At 40.3% G+C, this 18,641-nt stretch overlaps 1 protein-coding gene across 2 annotated transcripts in view; it reads left to right on the forward strand.

The window, feature by feature from the left end:
• The first annotated feature begins 1,377 nt into the window (after positions 1 to 1,377).
• ERMP1 (endoplasmic reticulum metallopeptidase 1) overlaps positions 1,378 to 18,641 on the forward strand; it is a 52,388-nt gene continuing 35,124 nt past the window's right edge. For both annotated transcript variants that reach the window (XR_012332504.1, XM_019934817.3), the window contains exons 1-4: positions 1,378 to 1,781; positions 3,121 to 3,422; positions 7,219 to 7,346; positions 7,988 to 8,093. Coding sequence is in view for 1 of the 2 variants with exons in the window: in XM_019934817.3 (XP_019790376.1) it covers positions 1,438 to 1,781; positions 3,121 to 3,422; positions 7,219 to 7,346; positions 7,988 to 8,093 (880 nt within the window). In the remaining variant the exon portion in view is untranslated. The remainder of the gene's footprint in view (positions 1,782 to 3,120; positions 3,423 to 7,218; positions 7,347 to 7,987; positions 8,094 to 18,641) is intronic.

The following is an 18,641-nucleotide window of genomic DNA, read 5'->3' on the forward strand; positions in this document are numbered from 1 at the left end:
GCTTGAGGAAGTTCCACTTAAGCTGAGACTTGAATGATAAACAGGAGTTAAAACTAGGCAATGAGGGGAGGGAAGAACATTCCAGACAACTCAGTGTATAAGATCCTGCTGTAGAAGGAAGGATGGTGAGCAGGAAGGACTTTGAAAGAGGTCACTGTGACTAGAGAGTTGGAAATAAGGAGTGCCCTGGTCTCAGGTGGGCCTGAGCAGTAGGCAGGGGCAGACCGGTCAGGTAGTGCACATTCCCAGTTGGTCTCTAGGTTAATAGACAGGGTACCGCAGCAATTCCATGCTGGAGACACAGAGATTTGAGGCAGAGAGGCTCATTGCATCAGCAGGAAGAAGACTAGATGCTCACTAGGGTCTACACTAAAACCAAGGCTCTGCTTCTTCCCACCCAGGGCGACATGGAGGGAGGAATGTCTTTTCTGAATCTTCCTTTCCAGAGTGCCATATTCAATATGCTCTTTTGGGAGCCCACTGAATTAGATTTAAGTTCTTCACCTGTTACCTGTAAGTTCTTCAGCTATTAAGAGGACATAAAAATACTTTCTTTTCAGGATTCTTATGAGAATCAAATGAGTGTATTAAAGCACTTAGCACAGTGTTTGGCTTATGGAGAGTATTCAAGAAATAACAACTATTATTTTTCTTAGTCTGTTAAATGGAGACAATGGTTACCTCACATGGTTATGAAGACCTGTGATTAGATCACTGTACGTGGAAGCATGAGGCTAGGCCTCCTCTGCGCAGTCGTGTTGCCAATATGAAGAGCCAGGCGCCTACTTTTTCCAGAGCGTATTCTAATGCTCCTTGCGAAAGCTGGGCCATTGCCTTCTTCATGATGTGTAAATGATGAACCTCGTGCATTCTTTTTTTTTAAATTTATTTATTTATTCATTTATTTTTGGCTGCTTTGGGTCTTCATTGCTGCGCGTTGGCTTTCTATAGTTGCAGCAAGCCGGGGGCTACTCGTTGCTCTGCAGCATGTGGGATCTTCCCGGACCAGGGCTCGAACCCGTGTCCCCTGAATTGGCAGGCAGATTCTCAACCACCGCGCCACCAGGGAAGCCCCCTCAGGGAAGCCCCCTCAGGGAAGCCCCCTCGTGCATTCTTTTAAAAACAATCTCTCTTTTCTCACGTTTCTAAGTTTATGCTTATCTTTCCCTTTATTAATCTCTGTCCCCACACCAGGCAGGGAAGCCCTGAAATAAGAAGGTACGTCTATCACGCCCAGCCGGGTGTTGGCCCTGCCGCGGAGCCCGCCAGCAATCTGCCCGAAGAACCTGGGTCACGGCGCGGCGGGACCGGCCAATCAGAAGAAGTTTGGCCCTCTGCAGTTTCCGTCCGCTCACTAGGAGGCGCTGCGGCCGCCGCGGCGGCTCCCGGGGCTATCGCGGGCCGGGGCGGTTGGACTGGCGGCTGACGCTCGTGGCCATGGAGTGGGGTTCGGAGTCGGGAGCTGTGAGGCGGTACCGCATCGGAGGGGAGCGCCGGGACGGCCCGGCGGCCGCGCCGCAACTGGAGAGGGAGGCCCTGGCGCAGGAGCCCCCGGCGGACGCGTGCGGCGGCGGCGGCGCGAGGACGCGGAAGCGGAGCGGGGAGGGGAGCGGCGGCGCGAGCCGGGGCGCGGGGACCGGACTGTCTGAGGCGCGCGCCGCGCTGGGGCTGGCGCTTTACCTGCTCGCGCTGCGGGCGCTCGTGCAGCTCTCGCTGCAGCAGCTCGTGGTGCGTCGGGCCGCTGTTGGGCACCGCGGAGAGTTCGACGCACGCCAAGCCAGGTACCGCCGCCTCCGCCGGGCCCGGGCGTCCCTTTTCGGTGCGGGATGCCGCACCTGTGTGCACCTGACCCCGCGGGGCCTCCTGGGCTCGCCGCCCCCGCCCGGCTGCACGTGGGGTGGGGTTGCCTGGCGCGTCCCCCTTCTGGAGTCCCAATTTGCGGGACGCGGGGGTCGCGCGGCCCCCTATTAAGCTCGTGGTACACGTGCGGGTGGCCAGGGTGATTGCGCCGGCTTTTCCATCCCTTTTTTGCCTCACCTGCAGATGGTTTGGTTATTAGTAATCGCCCATCTTTCGGAGCAACTTAGGCTTTTTACTAGCTCTCCTACTTTGCAAGTGAGATGGAAGGCTGTGAGGTTTGTGGACCCAGTTCGGTTTTCTGGGAAGGGTCCGAAGGGGCTAATGCAGTGGTCTAAATCTTTGAGGGTCACAGGTCTCAAACCTGAGAGCTATGGAGGCTCTCCCTGGAAGACGGCACATTCAAAATTTTACTATTTCAGAACTTCTCAGTTTCCTGGAGTTTGTCCTTGGGTCCTTGGTGTGTGAGGTTTGGGTTTTTCTTTAAAAAAAACACAAGAGACCTTTACGTATACTAGGAAATGTGAATTAAGTCAAAGGTATTGTGACCTAAATGTGTCAAAGCTCATAAAATCATAAGCTAGCAGACTTTTCAACAGCCTTGGTGTTTTAGAAAACTTTTAAGTACAAAGTGCTGGAAGCTTATTTTCTTAAAGGCTTTCTGAAACACGCCTCCCCACCCCCTGTTTTCCTCACTTGGAATGCAGTGAAAAGACAAAAAATTTTTTTGTTTGTTTTAGGGGTAGAGTTGGTTTTGGCCTGAATTGAAGTTACTTGGCCTTGTGTGCACAATGGGAGGGCTGAGTCCATTCTTCAAAAGTTTTTCTTTGCTTATTTAACCTCTTGACTTAATTGTCTTTGCTCTTGGTTTCTGCTACTTAGAATCAGTAACCCAGCATCAGTAACCCTCCAGAGTGTGACACAATGAAATTGTATTCTGTTCTGTCTAGCCATCAGCAGTTATACGTTTTGAATAAAATCCCTTGTCTTTGTATTGATTCGATATGGGGGTTGGGAGAAGTTGGGAGTGGAGTGAGTGTAGAAAACTGAAGGGATGAACTCATGGAAGGCCAAATAAAATGATGGAACTTTGCAAGTGATTTTCACATGTTACCTGAAATACTAAAGGCAGCCTCTTTTATGTGAGAAGTCAGAGAACTTGTTCTTTGGAAAGGGGAAGTGTGGAGGAAGAGTTGCTCTGTGCGAAGTGTTAGTCTTAAGCCTAGGACGCCTTGTCATCATGATTCTTCTGGTTGCTTCCAGGGATTATCTTGAACACATAACATCCATTGGCCCCAGGACTACAGGAAGTCCAGAAAATGAAATTCTGACAGTGCGTTACCTTTTGGAACAGATTAAACTGATTGAAGTTCAGAGCAACAGCCTTCACAGAATTTCAGTAGATGTACAACGGCCCACAGGCTCCTTTAGCATTGACTTTTTGGGAGGGTTTACAAGCTACTATGACAACATCACCAACGTTGTGGTAAAGCTGGAACCCAGAGATGGAGCCCAGCATGCTGTCCTGGCCAACTGTCATTTTGACTCAGTGGCAAACTCACCAGGTTTGTGCCTGTTTTTTAGTCATTTTGAAATCCTCACAACAAGGAAGCTTGTTAACTCCAAGCTGCTTGAGCAACTGTGGGCACTATTTTCTTAGACAAATCTTCTTTTCATTGCGATGGAAGATAGGATGGTTAGAATAATTATCATTTAGTTTAAGGTCTACCTTTCAGTATTCTCTCAAGTGCTTTGTTTACTTAATTTTTAAACATTAGTGCCAGCAGCCCAGCGACAGGGCATCGAGTATTTCTGGCAGACTGAAATAGCCTTATCAGTGTTACCAGTGTGTGTTCTTCAGTCATGGAGTTAGGTCCTGCCACTTCAAGTGTTTGCTCAGCTAGGTGTGGTGCTAGGCTTTGGGGTTGTGGGATGAAGGAACTGTACTGGCCTTCAAGGGACACATGGTTTGGAGGCTCACTCTCCTAGCAGTTTCTGTCGACCTATAATGTGAGAATGTTGGTCCATTGGGGATGCCATACTGGTAGAGTACCTCATTAATCCATAAATCTTGCCCTGAAAATACTTCGGCAGAATAGAGTACTTGATGTTTAGGACAGTGCCTGACCAGTAAATATTTGTTGAATTCAGTATCTCCTAAATTGAACTTCAATTTTTTAGAGTAAGATTCCTCAGAAAAAGGTTTTCAGTAGCTAGAAATTGTAAATAGGGAAGAATAGAAAATAATAGCAATTTGCAATGAGATGGCATCTAGTTCAATCCCCTCATTTGACACAGGAGTACTCTTAGCTGATCACCACTGATCTGAGACAGGGCCAGGACCTGGGTTTCCTGGCTAGTCAGTTCTTTTAGCTATATTTGAAAGGAAGGAGAGTATTAGGATGTAGTTAATGTTCCCTTTGGCAAACTACTTAACTTCTTTCCTCAGTTTCTAATCTGAAAAATGGCGATATAACAGTACTTTCCTAATGGCATTGCTTAGAGGATTAAATGCGGATTAAATACGAGTAAAATAGTAGAATAGCAACTGGCATGAAAAATCCTTTTTTTGCTATTAGTAGTTATTTAATATTAAGTACTTGCGGATTGCTTAAACTTAAACCAGCCCCAATATGAACATCTAGAGTTATACAAACTATAAATTAAAATTTGCGTGCTTGATAAAATTATTCATACTAGGATATCTTTAATTAGGAATCTTGCCAATTGCATTTAGAATGTAACATGCTTTTTCAAAAATTAGTATACACTCATCTGTTTTATAAAGTCAGAAATACCTTTGTGTGTGCTGGGGAAATTAGTGGTCTTGTATGTCCATTTCAAAGCGGTAATAAAATACGCATCACCCTGTGCCCACTATTTTGATGCTTAAAATCTAGGAAGGGACAAATTAACATCATGGGTATTTAAGAGCATTATATAAGAAAGACATCTATACAAGTATCAGAAACAAACAGTACCAAATGTTAGAAATCATATATATGAAGTCCAGTAATGAAAGGATGGCATTTTGTGGGTTACTGGAACCCATTTTTTTTTTTTTTTTTTTTCCCCCCTGGTACGCGGACCTCTCACTGTTGTGACCTCTCCTGTTGCGGAGCACAGGCTCTGGATGTGCAGGCTCAGCGGCCATGGCTCATGGGCCCAGCCTCTCCGCGGCATGTGGGATCTTCCTGGACCGGGGCACGAACCCATGTCGCCTGCATCGGCAGGTGGACTCTCAACCACTGCGCCACCAGGGAAGCCCCTGGAACCCATTTTTAACTAAAATTTTGTAAGGATACCTATGCCAACAATCTCAGGGAAACTTCTGTCATTAATAAATTGTTAAAAATAGTTTTAAAAACGTTCATAAAATAGATTGTCACCTAAATTATTTTAGTGGATGAACAAACTGAAACATGGTTATTTTTTAAGGGTACTTCTCAGCAAGGTATCTGGAACTTAGGAACTGATACCAATTAGGAGTAATGTTACCCACAGAAAAAGGCCTTAAATATCTTCTTGGGTTTGCTGCATGGTTCCAGGTTGTTACTCTGGGGCTGGCTTCAGTTTCAGGGTTAATTCTAAATGGAAAGGGATGTTGGTTAAGCATCCAGCCCTTATAGATACTGTCCTCTAACTTTCCTTCACTTTCTTAAAGATGTCTAACCCTTCTCTAGGTTTATTCTCAGACACCAGAACCATTAAAATAAAGGAAGATAAAAGGACAGTTTAACTTTTAATCAACTCTATAGAGATAAATATCTTTAAATTTCCATTTCTCTTCCTTTGAATAAAGAAAAATTTTACTGCTTTTTATTTTAAAGTAAGTCACAGTCTCAAAGTTAAAAATCATTTGTTTCCTTTGGTTTTTGAAAGGTGGCACTTTTTACTGATAGCTACATTATACTTCCTCCTTGATAGTACTTAGGTAATTATTACTTTGTTTCACTTCGATTAAAATACAATCCAGTAATCACTACTGAGACAAGTATAGCTAATAAGTAGTTTCCTCTCAAGTAGGAATGGGGTCTGGAATTTAACAGCACCAAAACAAGCATTTTAGCTGGCTGCAGAGCCTTCCTTAAGTTTGCAAAGAGAAGGAAAAGCTAACACTGAATGCCTACCACAGGCTAGGCACTGTGCATTACCTTGTAATCCTCACAACACAACTGTGAAATATAGATGTTATTAATCTGCTCTCTAGACCAGGAAATAGTAAAGGGGCAGAGCTAGAATTTACATCCAAGTCTTTTCTTACTCTAAAACCCACACTATTCTCTGTAGCACCCTGCCTCCCACGTGTAAACCCAGAAGTGCTGTTGCCTGGGTTGTTACTGTGCCTATTTACTTTGATTATTCTTTGAACTTTTTATTATGGAAAATTTCAAATATATACAGAAAGAGAATTGTTTAATGAACCTGAGTGTACCAGTCACCCAGCTTCAACAGTTCAATCTTGCTTCTTCTCTACTGCCCTACCCCCCACCCCGACCTTGACTATTTTAAAGCAGATCTCAGCTATATCAGTTCCTCTGTAAGTATTTTGGGCTGTATTGTTGAAAGATAAGGACTCTTTTTTTTTTTTTGACATGCTCATAACACCATGAAAAACTTAACAATAATTCCTTAATATCATCAAATATCCAGTCAGTTCCTTAATGACTTCTTATGGTACTTTAAAGAAAAGTCTTGGCCCTAAAATCAGAAAAAAGTTTCTGAATTAAGAGGTTAAGTGATTTGATGAGGTTCTCTGCTTTATCAGTGCTGGGACCAAAGATTACTACTCAGGTCATTAGTCTCCTTTCCTGTATCTTATTAGATTGGGTGTCTTCTTTGTACTTTTTCATCACATGATCCCCTTGGAGAAACTTTAAAAAATGCTACACTATCCATACTGATCCCTCTTATGATTTTTAGCAGGAAAACTAGCAGGAAGGGAGTGGGTGGCAGTTGGAGATGACATAGGAAACCGTGAACACCAGAAGTGAGGATACTACAGAGGACGTGGAATAAGGATAAAGAATTTTAAAAATTGCTTTGGGTGATGAGAATGCCAGTTTTCAATATTGCCTTAGGTTCCTTCTGGTTGATTATTCAACAGGTATTAATTGAGCAACTATTGCGGGGCCAGGCACAGTTCCAGATACTGAGAGTAAATCAGCAAGCAAACCAAAGATTCCTGTTCTCCTGGAGTTTACTGCTGGTGGGTGTAGTTATCACCAGATGATGACAGAGCTATGCTACTTGCAGCTATTGTGATGCTTCCTTGATGAGAAAACTCTGTTTCTTGCCATAATGGTTCATACTGTAAAGGTTTTAAAATCTGAGAAGCAAATCTGTTTTTCTGATTTAAAGGTGCCAGTGATGATGCAGTTAGCTGTTCAGTGATGCTGGAAGTCCTTCGTGTCTTGTCAACATCTTCAGAAGCCTTACATCATGCTGTCATATTTCTCTTTAATGGTGCTGAGGAAAATGTCTTGCAAGTGAGATTTTACTGTTTTAAAGACTAGGCTTGAGTAATAATGGTAATGAGAATAATAATAATAACAGTAGCTAACATTTATGCATTTTGATTATTCATTCGAGTAGTATCATAAAATGACATGCAAAAGAGATACTGTACTGGGCTGTACTTTAAAAAAATCTACAGCCACTTATGTATACATGTTTAATATTTGAAAACTCAACTTAGAACAGATCGTCTTGTCAGTGTTTTTTTCATAAAAGGGCTCTGTGATGGCATAATTTTTCACCTCAGGTTTTCTAGAGTTTCAGAGATGTTTTGAGGCAGGCACACGGCATGAATGCCCAACCACAGGGATAGCGCCTTCCCTTCTATTGTTTTGCACAGGCTCACACTTACTAAAGATGTTGTTTGGCTCCACTCATGGAAATCAGGCTGCCTTCTGTGAAGAGTGACTTTCTGCTGAGCAAACTGCACATGGCCATTAGGCAGAGAGAGACACACAGATAGATGTCTTTAGATCCTGCCTTTGAAAAATATGATTGTTTTTTTTTTTATTCTTCCCCTCATCAACATAGACGTCCTTAAAAAAAGCAAAATAAAGACTTTAATAGTATAAGATTGTTTAACTGATATCTGTTTTCTTTCCTTCTCATTCAGGCCAGTCATGGTTTTATTACCCAGCACCCGTGGGCCAGCTTGATTCGTGCATTTATTAACCTGGAGGCCGCAGGTGTAGGAGGGAAAGAACTTGTATTCCAAACAGGTGTGTGAGGCTGTACGTTGTATATTTTAATGCTATTTTTGTTTTTATAAAATGGAAGTTTTTTGAATGTAAATAATCTAATGAAATGAACATTCTTTTAAAATCATGAGACAGTTTTAGCTTGTCTTTTTGAAGTTTTTAACAAAATAATATTAATGTTAATGTCATAAAAATCCAGTAATATGAATCAGAGTTCAAAGCTCAGATTTGTTTGGTTAGGGCATACTAAAATCTGATGTTGGTCGTTTCATGCCATTTTCCTGCTCTATTAGAAATTTGGGTAATGTATTTTAGCCAGAGATGTAGCATTTGCTAGAAGCTTAATAATGAGGAGTATTTTGAGGTATTAGGTGGGCTAGGGGAAGTGAGGAAGGTGATATGGGAACTTGTTTTTTATTTTTTAGCACCCTTCACAGACATGATATTGCTTAAGTTATAGAGATATGCTAAGTATGTCTTCATAACCTAAACAGTACCACATTTTAATATTCTCCATCCAACTTACTTTAGACTTTTACCACTCAAAATGAATGTGTATTTTAACTTCAGCCAAACCTATGAGCATCTCAAGGTTATGAGGTCAGAAGCAAGGTTCTCCCTTCTTTTCACCTCAAACCTTTCTGTTTACTCTTCATCTGAATAATGAGAAGAAGCTGGTACCTAATATCTATAGGGGTCGGTGGATGCAACACTATTATCCATTTTCCTCTAATTCTTGGATGTCCGTCAGGGTAAGAGGAACACTTGATATAACAACCACCAGATCAAAAAGCAGCAAGAGAACATTCTGTAAGCAAAGAGGACACTGTGTCTTTCTTTTCTCTGGTGAAAATACTAGGGCTGCACATGGGCAGGAGTGTGTCTTTGTATATTTTCCCTACTGGAAGCATACTATAATTTAAGTACCTTCACATCCATACTTTTTAATTTGTTATCACTGGACCCTGCCCCTGTACTTCTAGGACCCAAAGAAGAACCAGTCTAAGGTTTAGTGTGTGCCTTTCCTGAATTTTTCTGTGCATATTTATTAATGCATACATATTCTGTGTGTATATATTAATATATCTTTCGTACATATAATCCAGAGAGGTTAAAACACATTTACCTAACTCCTGGGTATACATTCAAAAACAAAAACAGACAGAGACATTAATTTGAATAGTTACATGCACTGCAATGTTCCTAGCAGCATTATTTACAATTGCCAAGATATGGAAGCAACCTAAGTGTCCATCGACAGGTGAATGGATAGTGTGTGTGTGTACACAATGGAACACTCCTCAGCCATGAAAAAGAATGAAATTTTGCCATTTGCAGCAATGTGAATGGACTTGGAGGGCATTATGCTAAGTGAAATCAGTCAGAGAAAGACAAATACTGTATATCACTTATATGTGGAATCTAAAAAATACAACAGACTAGTAAATATAACAAAAAAGAGGCAGACTCACAGATATAGAGCACAAACTAGTGGTTACCAGGGAGGAGGGGAGGGGCACTATAGGGGTAGGGGAGTAGGAGGTACAAACTATTGGGTGTAAGACAGGGTCAAGGATGTGTTGTGCAACATGGGGAATATAGCCAATATTTTGTAATAACTTTAAATGGAAAGTAACCTTTAAAAATTGCATTTAAAAAAAAATACTTACCTAGGGTTAGCAAGGGCTAGACCCAAGTCATTTAATTTATTTATTTACATTTATTGAGTACTCGTTTATGCTAGGTCTAATTTACAGTCCCTGCTCTTTTTACTAAATGCGGACAGTTAGACATAAAAATTCTACAGTTTACATTTTAGATATAATTGCATTATTTGGAAGGATATAAACAAACTGTTAATAACAGTCACTACTGGATGGTGGGCATTGCTGTCAGAGCTGTGGTGGGTGTGACTAGAGTGGAGGATGGGGCAAAATGTGAAAAGCCAATTTGAACTCTCCACTGCTTCATAAACTTACAATCAGAATTGCCATTACAGCTTTACTGATACTCTTTATAGTTTTCTGTATTGTTTAAATTTTTTGTATTTCATATGATTACTTTAATAATAAAAACAGACTTGTTACTACTTAGCAATATATATACAATTTAAATGTTTTACTCATTCTAAAATCCTCGTATTTCAAAATTAAGTTTTTTCTAGAGGGGCATCCTACAAATATTTGTAAAGAATGTTTCTCCCCTTTCTTTGAGTCTTTGTATGCTGTTTTCCCTCTAGGTTTTGGTAGCTTATTCTTGTGGCTAAACTGTATACCTGAAAGCTTTCTGGGCACTTTCTGACAGTCTAATACCTTTCCCAGTATTTCCCTCACTTCCAGATGCCCTTCCTACAAAAAACTAGCTTTCTTGTGGGGATTGCTTTCAGAAAGCTAGTTAGTGTTGCTTCCATGTCTGAAGAGGGAGGATGAGGCCTCCTGGGTCTGGAGTCCTGGGGAGCTCTGCCAGACCACCCTGTCCTCAGCTTCTGCAACAGGCGCTTTTATCCTACACAGTAGCGCTTGTCCTGCCCTGGGAACGTTTCCGTTAAAAACAGTTTGTCCTCTCTAGTGCTCCATTGTCACTTCAGAGAGACATTCGTTTGGGGAGTTTTTAGTGACTAGAATAATCATTACTACCTAATTTTTAAAAAAATTTGTTTTATTTATTTATTTTCGGCTGCATTGGGTCTTCGTTGCTGCATGTGGGCTTTCTTTAGATGCCGCGACTGGGGGCTACTCTTCATTGTGGTGCACGGGCTTCTCATCGCGGTGGCTTCTCTTGTTGCGGAGCGCGGGTTCTAGGCACGCGGGTTTCAGTAGTTGTGGCACATGGGCTCAGTAGTTGTGGCTCGCGGGCTCTAGAGCGCAGGCTCAGTAGCTGTGGCGCACAGGTTTAGTTGCTCCGCGGCATGTGGGATCTTCCCGGGCCTGGGCTCGAACCCGTGTCCCCTGCATTGGCAGGCGGATTCTCAACCACTGCGCCACTAGGGAAGCCCCTTAGAGTATTTTTTGAGGTTCATCCATGTTGTAGCATGTATCGGTACTTCATTCTTTTTCTTTTTTTTTTTTTTCCCACCACGTGGCTTGCGGGATCTTAGTTCCCCCCAGGAATTGAACCCGAGCCCTTGGCAGTGGAAGCGCAGAGTCCTGATCACTGAACCGCCAGGGATTCCCAAGTACTTCATTCTTTTTTATGGCTAGATTATATTACATTGTATGGATATCCTGCATTTCATTGATCCATTCATCAGCTGATGGACATCTGGATTGTTTCCACTTTTAGGCTATTATGAATAATGCCACTATGAGCATTTGTGTGTAAGTCTTTGTGTGGACATATAGTTTAATTTCTTTTGGGTGGATTCCTAAGAATGGAATTCCTGGGTCATATGGTAAATTTATGTTTTAACTTTTTAAGAAACTGCTAAACCAAATAAGTTTTATTTTAGAAGAAATGTAAATTCAGATAACAGAATTTTTTTAATACTAGATTTTCAAAAAGTAAGTAGAATGATAATGCCCAGTTCTGATGAATACAGAGGAACAGGCATTTTCAAACACTATTGGTGGAAGTATAGATTGGTGCAGTTTTGGGGCAGTTTGGCCATATGTATCACTTTAAAAAACGTACAGACCCTTCTGTCCAGCAGGTCCACTTGCAGGAATTTATCCTGTAGAAATAGTTGCACATAGACACATAGGTCTAAGTACTGCATAATCTTCTCAGCTTTTTTTTAGTAAGAATGAAAAACTGAAAACACCTTCCACGTCCATGCATAAGGGACTGGTTATATTAGTGTTGAGTTAATAAACATCTTACTTGGCTTCCATAATAATATTCTCTGCTCTCAGTCTCCTTTTTTAGTTCCTCCTTTTTTTGTTTATTCTGGGCATTGATGCTACCAACTAAAGTTAGAAGAAAGCAGAGCAGAGGGAATGATGCTTGGTGTGAGTTGGTTCTGGACTTCCAGGGAACTTTGACTTTTCATTGTTGACATTGCAATCTGCCTCCCCTCAATATCACACATGCTCATGCCCTTTGCTTTAAGAAAGATGGGATGCATTCTTGAAGAAGAAATGGGTACACAAGAAACTGGAAGCATCATGGGATTTAGATGATGGCAGGAGAAAGACTATAAGGTGAAAATATTTCTGTGTGTGCCTCCCACCTTCCTCTGTGAGATAATTAAGATAAGAGCTTTCTGGGGGAGGCAGGATAGGTGGTGATTAAGAGCACAGCCTCTGTGTTCTGCTGACCCAAGTTCGAATCTCAGCTGTAGCATTGCAACCTTGGAGCTCCATGCTTCAGCTCCTCATCAGTAAAACTGGGATAATATAGGATTAATAACCAGTGCGTAGAATCCTCAAGTCTGTAATTTCTTGTTTAAGAGCTGCCTTTGCCCTGTTTATATCACAGAGAGTATCTTACTCAGTAGTTCATCTGCCTTCCCCATCCCAGTCTCCCTAGTCTTCCCTTTTTCACCAACACTTGACCTGTCTGTGACCTGTAGGCCTCAGTGGACAATCAGTGAGAGGATGGAGTAGGGCTGGAGCACTACTGTGCAGCAGTGTGATCTGAAAGGGGTCAAAGGCCAGGTAGTGGCTATTCAAAACCCTTTCCTACTGATGGATCTTACGTTTTTCTCAAATATTTTTTATGGTACAATGCATAAAGTGAACTTAAACTTGATGATATCCTTAGGTGTCTTTATTTCATCTTTTATTATAAACTAAGAAAAGTACACAGCTCTGAGAGTGCTCAGCTTAATGAATTTTTACAGACTAAGTCATGTAACTAGAACCCAGCTCAAGATTGAGAGTATTGAGAGTACTCCAGAAGCCTGAAGCCTCCTCTGTGTCCCTTCTCAGTCTTCTTTCCCCAAGATTACCCCATTCTAACTTATGCCTTGATAGATTTAATCTTGCTTGTGTTTGAACTTTCTGTAAATTGACTCATACGCTATGTTTTCTTTTGTGTATGGCTTTTTTTCACTCAGTATTATGTCTGTAAGATTCCTCTATGTTGTGTTTAGTTCATTCTTTTTCATTGCTGAATAATATTCCATTGACAAGGATATCCATTCTACTAGTGATGTTAGGTTGCTTCTAGGCTTTGGCTCTTATGATTGGTTTTAGGAACATTCTTATGAGTGTCTTCAGCACACATGTTTGTGTATGCACGTTTCTGAGTGGAACTACTGAGTCATAAGGTGTGTGTAATTTCAGCTTTGGTAGATAACTTTTTGTAGATATATGCCATACTTGGATGCAAAAATCCTAAATAAAATATTATTAATACTGGTCCTGAATCCAGCAATATATGTGTAGTTATGTGTATGTGTATATGTGTACATATATGTACATACAAAAAAGATAATGCTTTCCAACCAAGTTGAGCTTATTTCAGGAATACAAGATTTTTTAAGTTTCAGGTGTACAACATAGTGACTCAGTATTTGTATATATTGCAAAATGATCATCAGTAAGTCTTGTTAACACTCATCACCATAAAGTTGCAAATTTTTTTTCTTATGCTGAGAACTTTTAAGACCTGTTCTCTTAGCAACTTTCAAGTATACAAGACAGTATTATTAACTTAATTACCATGCTGTACATACACTACATCCCCATGACTTATTTATTTTATAACTGGAAGTTTGTACTTTTTGACCACCTTCACCCATTTCACCCATCTCCCAACCTCCCCATCTCTGGCAACCACCAACCTGTTCTCTGTATCTATGAAGTCCTCTTTTTTTTTTTTTTGGGTCAAGATTCCACATATAAGTGAGATTGTATGGTATTTTTCTATCTCTGTCTGGCTTATTTCACTTAGGATAGGCTGAATAATATTCCATTGTGTGCGTGTGTGTATACACACACACACACACACATTTTCTTTATCCGTTCATCCATTGATGACACGGTTGCTTCCATGTCTTGGCTATTGTAAATAATGCTGCAGTGAACATGGGGGTGCAGATATCTTTCTGAGTTAGATTTTTTTTGGATAAATACCTACAAGTGGAATCATACAGTAGGTCTATTTTTAAATTTTTTGAGGAACATCAGTACTGTTTTTCATAGTGGCTGCACCAATTTACTTTCCCACCAAATTCACAAGGGTTGCCTTTTTTCCACGTCCTCACCAACACTTACTTCTTGTCTTTTTGGTAATAGCCATTCTGACAGGTATGAGATGATATCTCACTGTGGTTTTGATTTGCATATCCCTGATGATTAGTGATGTTGAGCACCTTTCAGGGACCTCTTGGCCATCTGTTTGTCGTCTTTGGAAAAAATGTCTATTCAGGTTGTCTGTCCATGTTTCAATCAGATTGTTTGGGGGGTTTTTTGCTCTTGATTTGTATGAATTCTTTATATTTTAGATATTAACCCCTTATCAGAAATGTGATTTGAAAATATTTTCTCTCATTCAGTACACTGCCTTTTTTATTTTGTTGATGGTTTCCTTTGCTGCGCAGAGGCTTTTTAGTTTGAAGTAGTCCCATTTGTTTGTTTTTTGCTTTTGTTGCCTTTGCTTTTGGTGTCAAAACCAAAGAATCATCACCAGGACCAGTGTCAAGGAGCTTACTGCCTATGGTTTCTCCTTGGAATTATATGATTTCAGTCTTTTAAAGTTTATTTATTTATTTATTCTGGCCACATGGCTTGCGGGATCTTAGTTCCCCAACCAGGGATCAAACCCGCCACCCCTGCATTGGAAGCTTGGAGTCTTAACTACTGGACCGCCAGGGAAGTCCCTGATTTCAGTCTTATATGTTCAAATCTTCAACCCATTTTGAGTTAATTTTTGTGTATGGTGTAAGATAGTGGTCCCTTTCCATTATTTTGCTTGTGGCAGTTCAGTTTTCCCAATATCATTTATTTGAAAAGACTGTCCCTCACCAATTGTGTATTCTTGGCTCTTTTGTTGTAAATTAGTTGACCATATATATGTGAGTTTACTTCTGAACTCTATTCTGTTCCATTGATCTATGTTTCTTTTTTTATGCCAGTATTATACTGTTTTCATTACTAGCGCTTTGTAATATAGTTTGCAATCAGGAACTGTGATGTCTCTAGCTTTGTTCTTCTTGCTTAAAGTCGCTTTGGCTATTTGGGGTCTTTTGTGGTTTCATACAAATTTTAGGATTGTTTGTTCTATTTCTGTGAAAAATGCCATTGGAATTTTGGTAGGGATTGCATTGAATCTCTAGATGCTTTGTGTGGCACAGACATTTTAACAATATTAATTTTTCCAGTCTGTGAGCACACAGTTTCTTCCATTTATTTGTGTTATCTTCAATTTCTTTCATCAGTGTCTTAAAGTTTTCAGTGTACATTTCTTTCACCTCCTTAGTTAAATTTATTCCTTGGTATTTTATGCTTTTTGATGCAATTGGATATGGGATTATTTTCTTAATTTCTCTTTCTGATAGTTCATTATTAGTGTATAGAAATGCAAATGATTTTGTGGAATGATTTTACATCCTGCAGTTTTACTAATGGTAAATGAAGATGGCTTAATATTTGAGTCACTCCATGTAGTTCACCACATTATCAGAGTAAGGGAGAAAAACCATCTCAATTGATAATCTCAGCATAATCATCTCAGTAGATAAAGAGCAAGGATATGTTCCTTCAATAACAGTACATTTATCACACTCAAAAAGTTTGACATTAATATAAAACTGTTAGGGCTTCCCTGGTGGCACAGTGGTTGAGAGTCCACCTGCCGATGCAGGGGATACGGGTTCGTGCCCTGATCCGGGAAGATCCCACATACCGCGAAGCGGCTGGGCCCGTGAGCCATGGCCGCTGGGCCTGCGCGTCCGGAGCCTGTGCTCCGCAAAGGGAGAGGCCACAACAGTGAGAGGCCCGCGTACTGAAAAAAAAAAAAAAAACCCAAAAAACCCCCCAAAAAAAACTGTTAGTGAATAAACAGTACCTATTCAGATTTCTATTGTTCTGATAACATCCTTTGTTTTGTTTTTTAGTCTGAGTTCCAATCCGGGATCAAATGTCAGATGTATTTTGATACATCACAGTCATTATATAACACGCACATAAAAAATATCAGTGTGAACTTAATTATTATAAAGTGAATACCCTTCTAACCCCCACGTGTGAAAGAGGATAGACTCTTTTTTTTTTTTTTTTTTTTGCGGTACGTGGGCCTCTCCCTGTTGTGGCCTCTCCCATTGCAGAGCACAGGCTCCGGACGTGCAGGCTCAGCGGCCATGGCTCACGGGCCCAGCCGCTCCGCGGCATGTGGGATCTTCCCGGACCGGGGCACGAACCCGTGTCCCCTGCATCGGCAGGCGGACTCTCAACCACTGCGCCACCAGGGGATCCCGAGGATAGACTCTTGCTACACCCTCCCAGAAGTTTTCCACCTGCCCCTTCACAAATACAACTCCCTCCCTCTCATCTAAGGTTAGCCATTATTCTAATTTTTATGATCATTACTTTCTTTCCTTTATAGTTTAGCTTTACCTGTTTTTCAATGTGGTTTTAATATTTTAATCATAAAACTTTATTAATATCTAATTGTAATAGTAATAATATTTTAATATTTTAACATGATATGGTTTGATAATCTGCTTCCCCACCATCATTTTTCTTTTTCCTTTTACATTTGTGTTCTTCTCAGTGCATCACATCAGAAGCATGTAATGTCTGTCTGATTACTGACGGTGTTAACCTTCTATCACTTGATTATATTTGCCAGGTTTTTGTACTTTGTAAAGTTACACCTTTGTAATAAATAGTTTGAGGCTGTGTAGATACCCTGTTTCTTGTGAAACTTTGATCCTAGTTTTAGCAATCATTGATGATTCTTGCCCCAAAGCATTTTTACTATAATGTTAGCCAGATGCTGTTTTCTGGGTCCGTCATTCCGTCTGTAGTTAATAGTTGGAGTTCGCTAGAAGGAAGGCTTTCTCTTCTCTCTTGTGTGTATTTATTTCAGTGTTTCATGTATGTTTTATTTTATGGATTTTATATTCTGTTACAATCATTTTGATGCATGAATTGTTCCAGTTTAGGCCAGTGGCAGCCCCTTCAGCTGGTGCCTGTCCCTTTGACATGTCTCTGACATGTTTGTTTGAGCACCTTCTTACTTTCTGGCACAAGATGATCCCACTTATCAGTATTTTCCTAGGCTCAGATATGGAATTGGGCATGTCTCTAGGGAGAACTGGTTCTTTTAGTGGATAATTGTATTCAGAAGCAAAGATCTTGGTGCTGAGTAGGTTTTTTTAAAAAATATTTATCCTATTTGGGGTTTGTAGGGCTTTTTGAATTCATAGCTTGGTATTTAAGTTTTGGGAAATTATTGGCCTTTACCTCTTTAAACATTGCTTCTACTCCATTCTTTCTCCTCTTCCTCTGAGATTCCAGTTACTCATGTTAGACCTTTTCACTGTATCCCATATGTATTATAAGCATTTCTATGTTTTCCATCCCTATTTCCTTCTGTGCTTTAATTCTCTGGATCTATATTTTTTTCTTCTGTTGTGTTTAACTTTGTATTAAACTATATATGTATTAAAATTCTTAACATCAATTATTATGCTTTTCGGTTCCAGGGTTTCCATTTGACTAGGTCTCTCACTCTCTCTTGTTAATAGGTTGTAGTTGTCTAGTGAAATTCTTGCTGTCATCTGTGTTTTTGAATAATTAATAGTATTTATTTTAAAATCCATGCCTGGTAACTCCAGTCTCTGGGTCACTTGGGTGTCTGGTTCTGTAGTGTTTCTCCACCCCTTCCCTCCCCCACCGTTTATGGTTATTTTTCTGTAGGAAAGCAAATTGATTATCTGTTTATAAAGTTATAAAAATGTTAATATTCTTAGATTTCCTGAAATACAGTTACTTGATCTGTCTACAGCAGACAACTTTTTGGTAAATTTAGTTGTAATATACAACCCTTGAATCTCAGTGGATTACAATAGCAAAGGCTTATTTGTTGCTTGCATTACATCTGGTTCCTGAGTAACTGCAGCTACATCCCATGGTTATTATGTTCTATGTGTCTTATTCATTCTGAGACCTAGGCTGAAGGAGAAGCCCTCATCAGGGATGTTTTAATCTCAGGGCCAAAGTTAATGGGAGAGATGGACCATGTGATGGTTCTTCAGAGTCTTCTCAGTTGAAGTTCATTTCTCTCCCATTCACAATCAATTGACTGAAGCAATTTATGTATGTGCTACTTCCCCAGGGAGGCATTATAAGTTATATGGGAGGGAGGAGTGAATAATTGGGAACAGTAATACAATTTATCTTGCTATCCTAAAGAAAAAATTCCCACATTTGAAAAAAGCTGTATGTACATGAAGATGTCAATGCAGAATTATTAACAGTGATAAAAATTTATAGTAGTAAGGAACTTTATGATATATTCAGTGATTATGCAGTTCTTAAAATGATTATTGTAATATCTAGCAACATAGGAAAATGCATTTAGTACACTGTTAAGTGAAAGAGCAATGTAGAGAGTATATATACACTATCAGTACAGCTATGTACACACAATCATACATTTGTAAGAAAATAGAAAAATGAT

Source organism: Tursiops truncatus, chromosome 6 (genome assembly GCF_011762595.2).
Source record: "Tursiops truncatus isolate mTurTru1 chromosome 6, mTurTru1.mat.Y, whole genome shotgun sequence".
Lineage (NCBI taxonomy): Eukaryota > Metazoa > Chordata > Mammalia > Artiodactyla > Delphinidae > Tursiops > Tursiops truncatus.